General features: G+C 31.4%; 1 protein-coding gene across 1 annotated transcript; it reads left to right on the top strand.

Moving 5' to 3' along the window:
• Window positions 1-279: 279 nt before the first annotated feature.
• LOC114334944 (facilitated trehalose transporter Tret1-like) lies at window positions 280-8,070 on the top strand. Its single transcript, XM_028285080.2, has 2 exons — window positions 280-540; window positions 6,719-8,070. The coding sequence occupies exons 1-2, from the start codon at window positions 426-428 to the stop codon at window positions 8,050-8,052; spliced, it is 1,449 nt and encodes a 482-aa protein (XP_028140881.2). The 5' UTR covers window positions 280-425; the 3' UTR covers window positions 8,053-8,070.
• The last annotated feature ends 411 nt before the right edge of the window (window positions 8,071-8,481 follow it).

The raw sequence follows: 8,481 nt of genomic DNA, 5'->3' as shown, positions 1-8,481 counted from the left end.
GAAGTATTTGCCATCCAAAACAGAGATTCCAATTAAATATTATTAAGGATTATGAATTATTTTATGAAAAGTTTTAAAAAATATCTATAAAATAATTTAAAAAAAATAAGAACGCTTTTTGTTGATATGACTTAATTAGGAACCATTCATTATGTATCAAACTACTTTTATTAATTAGTTTTTAATTGTGTCTCCGAAATAATTAGTGATGTTTTAATTAGTGTTATATATCGATGTCATAAATTTTTGCAATATTCATTGCATTATTAACTTTTATCTTAATAACGAAAATAAACAATTACTTAAATTTCTAACATTGAAATAAGTGGCTTCTGATTAAATTAGTAAAATATTATCCGTATTATCGTAATCAACTTTAAGGTTATTGAAGGTAAAATAATTTTAATAGTTAATAGAAATACAAAATGGATACTAAAAATGAAAGAAAGGAACAGTTATTATTAAAAAATGAAAAATTCAACGTGAAAGATATTGAAGAAATTAAAGGGCCAGGAATGTTCTACTTTTCTTTGCTGACAGGTAATATTTTATGCATTTCTTTGTTTCTATATCTGTATCTCAGAGCTAAGCTGTTTCATCTCCATTTTTTTGAAAAATTGTAATGTTTCACTTTGTACGTAACAGCTGGAATTTACCAGCTGAACAGACGGGGTCGTGAATTCTTCGCTTCAGCATCCATATGGCTTGCAAATTTTAGAAGCCTTGGAAATGTTACCAAGGAAATGGACCAATAAGTTTTCAATTTAAAAATTTTTAGTAATATTTTTAATATTTTTTAATATTATTAATAATGCTATTAGGATTGAAAACTTCATCTTTTAATTGCCAGATGACGCTATTCACCTAATATTTTCACTTCAGTTGCAATGGGTGGGAAAAGCTCTCGGTACTGATCGGTTAGAATATGGAGAACAAGCCTACGCTCTCTCCGATGAGACTAGAATTAGAGTCAAAAATCGCGATTCAGAGAGCTGGACTGCGCTACGTATTCTAATTGAAAAATAAGATTGTTTTGCCTTCGCATTGCAACTGAATTAAAAATGAAAAAAGAATGAAATTTTTATTTTATTTCTAGAAGTAAATCACTTCAAGGATTTTAAGACTCTACAACAACAACTGTTCCAACTGTTTACCCATCTAATATATAAAGAAAGTCGAGGTTATGTTAGTTACACCATTTATAACTCGAGAACGACTGAACAGATTTTTATGAAATTTTACACGTACATTCGAGCGGACTGGGAATAGGATAATATGGAGTTTCATACGCGTACGTCATAAGGGGAGTTGCTCCCACCCCGATATATTTTTTTAATTTTTGGAAAAACCGTTTTTTACTATTTTTATGAGATGTAGAAGCAAAAGATACATACAATCCTAAATTTTCAATTTTCTATCTCAGACCGTTATTTCTTAATAGCCATTTAAATATTTTACATCTAATATACAGGGTGAGTCATAACTATAGGGACATAGACTAAGTACAAGTTATTTGGACCAAAATGGCTATTGGGCCAAATATGCTTTAATAAAATGTTGCTGAGAAAAAAGATACAGGGTGTTAAAGTTAATTTTTGTTTTTCGTTTTTTGCTAATAGTTTTCCTGTATATTTATAAATTGCAATCAAAATTGGCACAGAGGCATAATCTTAGACAAGAAATAGTATTTTATCTACAATTTTACGTTTTGTCATAGAGGGCGCCACGTGGATCATTCCTGATGACCAAATTGAGTCTAAACTTTTTCTGATGAAACTTTTTAGTAATTTTTATTAGAAAATATGAAGTAAACATCATTTTTACGTAAAATTGGTACTCCTGTTTAAACATGATAATTTCAACCGTTTTCGATAAAAACGCAGTCGAACTGCTTAGAGTCTTAAAAAAGGATTTCAAATATTATTTCATTTATGAAAAGTATGCTTTGGACTGTCAGATAATTGTTGTTAGTAAATGTCATTTGTTTAGAGTAAATTATTTTTGATGTGACAGTTTAGTCTAGTGTTGCATTTTTTAAAACTAATCATTACTTTTTTGATTGAAATACCTCGTCACAATCATTTCAGTTGCAACTTTGTTTATTAGTTTGGTATTTGATATCCCCTTCTGAGTTCCTGAAATCTTCAATTGCGTTTTTATCGAAAACGGTTGAAATTATCATGTTCAAACAAGAGTACCAATTTTACGTAAATTATGTAGGTAGACTCCTTGCTGAATTCCGAGCAAAACCGTACTAAAATTATTTCTCTAGCACAATCGGTGTCCGAAATACAATATCTCAAGCCGTAGCAATATTCTGAGGACAGAATAAGAACGAGCGACAAATTTCCTAGAAGAGAAGTGGAACAGTTTAACTTTGGGACTCAAATTGGGCAAAATATGAATTTTTTAATCTTGCGAAATTTTCAAAAAATATCTCTAAACGGAACCGTAAGCAGGAGAAAAATTCTGAACACACGAAAAGAACAAGCAGCAAATTATAAAATTTTATTTAATTTTAATTCATTGTGTTTAATTTTATTTAATTTTATTTAATTTAAGTATTTTATTTATTTTCGTTTATTTTATTTGATTTCATTTTATTTAATTTTATTATTATTTTTTAATTTATTTATTATTTTTATTTAATTTTTTTTAGCTTTATTTAATTGTATTTAAGTTAATATGATTTTATTTATTTGTCTTTAATTTTATTCAGTTTTAGTTATTTTTATTTACGTTTATTCAATTTCCTTTAATTTTAATTTACTTCATTTATTTTTTATTTAATTTTAATTGAATTTAATTTTATTTAATCAACACCTATAGACTTGGAATCTCCTCGAACCCAATCATAAATAGAGGGTTGTTTTGAATGTACATATAATAAAGCTGTTATATTCATTAAAAGATAAACAAATTTAAGATTGTAACTGTTGCACTACAAGCTTTATTTTGTTACTTTTAACTAAACTTTATTATTTCAAACATCATGTGTAATTAATTAAAAATAATAATAAAACCTCATTGACATCGAGCATTTTTTGTTTATTAATTACGTATTCCTTTTGTTTATTTTAAGTTTATTGTATACAAAAGTTTGTTTTTATCTATTGAGGCAGTACGAAGTCTGCCGGGTCAGCTAGTTATATTATAAAAAAAAAACTCAGCAGGATACAGACTTTCGTATGCCAGATGTTGTCCACTATAAAGTATGTAACGATAATTTAGGATTACTGTTTTCAAAGCTAATAGGTCTGGATCCCGCGTATGAAAAAAAAGTTGATTAATAGCAAGCTGAAAATTTGTTAATAGCTTAAGAGTGTCTAATCGGATAAACTTTGATATATGGGAACACTGGAACAGGGGCAGTCTTAATTGTGGAACAGGTTAAAAATTTGGAACGGTCAGACCACGAAAACGGCACATTTATTTTGTCCGACAGAACAGACTTAAACTCTCCTCACAGAGATTAAACACTCATGCAAAAATCAGACTGCTATTTATCATCTGTCATAATTCCTGTCATTAAAACGCCCATTTGGTGATAAATAGCAGTCTGATTTTTGCATGAGAGTTTAATCTCTGTTCGGAGAGTTTAAGTCTGTTCTGTCGGACAAAATACATGTGCCGTTTTCGTGGTATGACCGTTCCAAATTTTTAACCTGTTCCACAATTAAAACTTCCCCTGTTCCAGTGTTCCCATATATCAAAGTTCGTCCGACTAGACACCCTTAAGCTATTAACAAATTTTCAGCTTTCTATTAATCAACTTTTTTTTCATACGCGGGATCCAGACCTATAATGTTAGTTCGGAAACATTCCAATCTGTTGATCTTAACAAAAATCCTAGGCGTGTTGTGTCTCCTGTGGCCCTGCCTGTGATTCACGATAAGCCAAAGGAATTTCATAATTGTTATAAAAATTTTTCCCACTTCGATAAAGTAGATGAGGATTTATAAAATTTTTCCAAAATAATTGTAAGTGAACAACACTCATGATCCTTTGAGTTTTTATTTTCGTTAGTTTTGTTTACTCATTTGGTTTTATAGATATTGTTTATTTCATTTAATTAAAAAGACGTGTTCTTGAATAAAGTTTGTTATCTCCAGATTATTTATTCATGTGTGTAACTTACCATTATATTATCTCCCGAACATGGTAATTGCTTTCATGCCAAACAGTAATTACTGCATATTTTCTCAAAAAATTAAAGAGGTTTTAAAAATTACGGATACAGTATGATATCATGTATACCTATCAAATAGTGTTTACCATATATTTGAAGAAAAAGTAATAAAAATTGTATTTAAAATTCACCCTTTATATTTCTCTTAAACTGCTCTCCTGTAAAATTTCATTTTTGTGAGTTAATACAGTTTAGCTCTGAGTTACAAATATTATATATGGTGTGTGGCATTTCAGATGAAGACAGCCGTTATTTCGGCCTTTAGGCACTATTTCTACTTGTTTTCCCTCAATATCTAGCCTGCCTACTATACTGCTTAGATATAATGATGAACTTGCTTTTCTTAACGTTCATTTGTAGTCCATATTTTATACTGACTTGATTTAATCTATTTACTAATCGTTGCAGTGCTTTTAGACTGTCTGCAAAAATAGCGGTGTGGTTTACGAATCTTATGTTTTTCAAGATATTTCCGTTTATTGATATGTCCTGTTCTTCCTATGATTGCTTCCTTAAAAATAGCTTCCATGTACACCTTGAATCACAATGGTGACAACACGCAACTCTGTCTAGCACCTCTTTTGATTTTTATGGTTTCTGTTTCGACATTTTCGATTTCAAACTTTGCTTTTTGATTACAGTACAGATTGACAATAACCCGTATATCTCGACTGTCCACATTCTTTTCTTTTAAAAGTTCTACGAGTTTCTGATGTCGTACTCTATCAAAAGCCTTTTGATAATCTATAAATCGGACATAGAAATGCTGGTTCATATTATCTAGTTGGCTTTGCGCGATAACATTAAACGCGAAAAGATCTCTGTCGTTCCTAGTCCTCCTCTGAATCTGAACTGGGTGTCAGCTATATCCTCTTCAAACTGACTTTGGTAGTATTACAAACGCGGTTGTCTTTTTAAAGATAAACCATATGCTACGATTTTTATTACTGGTATTCTTAAGTTAAAGTTGACTTCATGTAATCGAATGAACTGTCTTCCAATAAAGTCGTTCCAGGATTTAAACTCATCATCATCATCATCCTCTTTGCTTTATCCCTAAGCGGGGTCGGCTTCCCTAATTGCATTTCTCCACACAATTCTATTTTGGATCATATCAACGTTAATCCCCTTTACCAAAATGTCCTGTTTTATCGTCTCCCCCCAGGTCTTCTTTGATCTTTCTCTCCTACTCCTTCCAGGAATCTGCACTTCACCTATTCTTCGTATTGGGTGATTAACGTCTTGACGTTGAACATGACCAAACCATCTTAACTTATGCTCTCTCATTTTAGCATCAATTGTTGCCACACCTAGACTTCCCCTAATATACTCATTTCTAAGTTTGTCCTTCTTTCTCACTCCACTCATCCATTTTAGCATTCTTATTTCCGCCACATACATTCGTTGTTCCTCTTTCTCTTTCACTGCCCAATATTCAGTTCCGTACTTCATAGCCGGTCTTATGGCTGTTTTATAGAATTTTCCCTTCAGACTCATTGGAATTTTTCTGTCACACAACACACCACTCGTTTCTTTCCACTTTGTCCACCCAGCCCTAATTCTACTGCATGCATCTCCATCTATTTCTCCATTACTCTGTAATACTGATCCTAGTTCCATAAAACTATTGCTTTCCACAATCATTTCACAATCCAAAAATACCATTTTATTTGTAATAACTCCATCTTTAAATGAACATTGCAAATACTGTGTTTTTGTCCTACTAAGATTTAAACCTTTTTCCTCCAGAGCTTGTCTCCACTGTTCCAGTTTTTGTTCTAAGTCTCTTTCACTATTTCCTATTAACACTACATCATCAGCGTACTTTATGCACAATGGAATGCTACCCTGTAATTTCGCTGTTATTTGGTCCAAAAATAATGAGAATAAATAAGGACTAAGCACCGAGCCTTCTTGCAATCCTACTTTCACCTGAAATTGATCAGTATCTCCCACACCTGTCCTAACACTAGTCGTTACTCCCTCATACATATCTCTCACAATCTTTCCATCTTCGCCAGGGACTCCTTTCTTATTGAGTGCCCACCACAGAATCTCTCGAGGAACTCTATCATATGCTTTCTCAAGATCAACGAATACCATATGAGCATTGGTCTCTTTATTCCTCTATTTTTCCATCAGTTGCCTTACAATGGAAATTGCATCTGTTGTTGATCTGCCCTGCATAAAGCCAAATTAATTATCGGATACTTCAACCCAGGATTTCAACTTATATTATATTGGCAATATCGTTTTAAAGTAGTCTACTTTAAAATGTATAATATACGTCTGAATTGCCGATAGGAATGAGTCAGATTAAAATAAATTATTAGAAGATTTTTTACCAAGCAATATAAAAAAAATTTGTTTAATTTATTAATTTTTTGTATTTCGATAACGACCTCTGAAGTGGAAACGTCAATAAAATTCATTTCCAACTTAAATGTTTGCTTATTTCCCAATGAACATAGTAAATTGTCTACAAACCCCATACAATTTTTTTAAACTAATTAAATTTAATAATTTTAGCTCAACTGCTGCTTGTGTTAACAGGAAGCTCCATGGTATGGCTTGCAATAGTTTTCCCACTTTTAGCTTCAACCGATAGTAAAATAAATCCAATATCAAGACCAATTACACCCGCAGAAACTTCAATGTTATTAACTTTTTCCGGGATTGCTGGAGTTCTTAGTAACATATTTCTATCGAGAATACCGGATAAAATAGGAAGAAGAAATAGTTTAAGATTAATTGGAGTTTTATTTGTAGGAATTTTTATAGCTCTAGCATTCACACGAAACATTTATATTTTTTTTGTTAATTTTTCAATACTCACCATAATATTAAATGGGGCTATCATAAGTGTAACAATTTATGGTTGTGAAATTGCTAAAGATAATAATCGAGGTAGAGTAGGATGCATTTATTGCATTATGTTCCCAGTGGGTAATATGCTTACATTTATCGTGGGATCAGTTGTAAAAACTGATTTTGTTTTATTTAATTTTATTTTTGCTATTATTGCAGTACTGCAAATCATCCTCTCGTTTTTCATCGTAGAATCCCCTATTTACTTGGCTTTACGTGGCAGACAAGAAGAAAGTATAAACACTTTTAAAAAACTTCAATCCTATGACAATCCTAAAGATCCTGAAAATGAGTTCTATTCATTAGAACCAAGTTCAGATTCAAAAAACAAAAAGACCATTTTTTCACGCCTATTTCGAGATAAAGCTTCAAGGAAAGCATTAATTTTATGTTTTACCATATTCACTATTCAACAATTTACTGGTATATTCATCATTCTCCCGTTTATAGTTCCAATTTTTAACGAAGCAGGTACTTCGGTATCTGGGACCGTAATAAGTCTTATAGTTGGATTTGTTCAACTCACAGTACTTTGTGCGATAATTTTTGTTGTCGACAGAACTGGAAGGCGACCATTATTGCTTTTATCTTCTATTGGATGCTCCTTAATGCTGTGTCTATTGGCTTTTTATTTGTATTTAAATGACAAACAATTACCTCTTGTAAACAGTCTTCGATGGTTACCAGTTATTTGTATTACTCTTTATATTGTCTCTTACACTTTGGGATTGGCACATCTTCCAGTTATTATTATGGGAGAACTCTTTAATAATGAGGTTAGAGCTACGGCAGTTGGTACAATTTTAACAGTAGAGCGGATAATAGGTATCATTTTGGGATTTGCATATCCACTGGTAACGGAAGCATTTGGTATGTACTTGAACATACTGGTTTTTGGCATAGTAACGTTCATTGGTTTTATTTTAATATTTATATTTTTACCAGAAACAAGAGGTAAAAGCTTTATAGAAATTCAAAGTATTCTTGGAAAATAAAATTTTACAAAAACCAAATTCTTTTAGATTCTTCCTTGATTTTGAATTAATGGAAGAATGATATTTATTCAGTGTAAACATTATATACTATACAGGGTGTCTCTAAAAGATTGGTCATAAAAATTATACCACACATTCTGGGGTCAAAAATAGTTCCGTTGAACCTAACTTACCTTAGTACAAATGTGCTCATAAAAAAAGTTACAGCTCTTTGAAGTTACAAAGCAAATCATCCTCTCGTTTTTCATCGTAGAATCCCCTATTTACTTGGCTTTACGTGGCAGACAAGAAGAAAGTATAAACACTTTTAAAAAATAATAAAAATAAAAATGTATACCATTTTTATTCATTCAGTTGCGGTGCGAAACCAAAACTGTCTTTTATTCTTACTCAGATCAGAGAGTGCAGCCAGCACTCTTATCGACGATT

This window comes from Diabrotica virgifera, chromosome 4 (assembly GCF_917563875.1).
Source record: "Diabrotica virgifera virgifera chromosome 4, PGI_DIABVI_V3a".
NCBI classification, from domain to species: Eukaryota; Metazoa; Arthropoda; class Insecta; order Coleoptera; family Chrysomelidae; genus Diabrotica; species Diabrotica virgifera.
The sequence above is the reverse complement of the archived record's forward strand: the minus strand, read 5'-3'. Positions and strand labels throughout refer to the sequence as shown.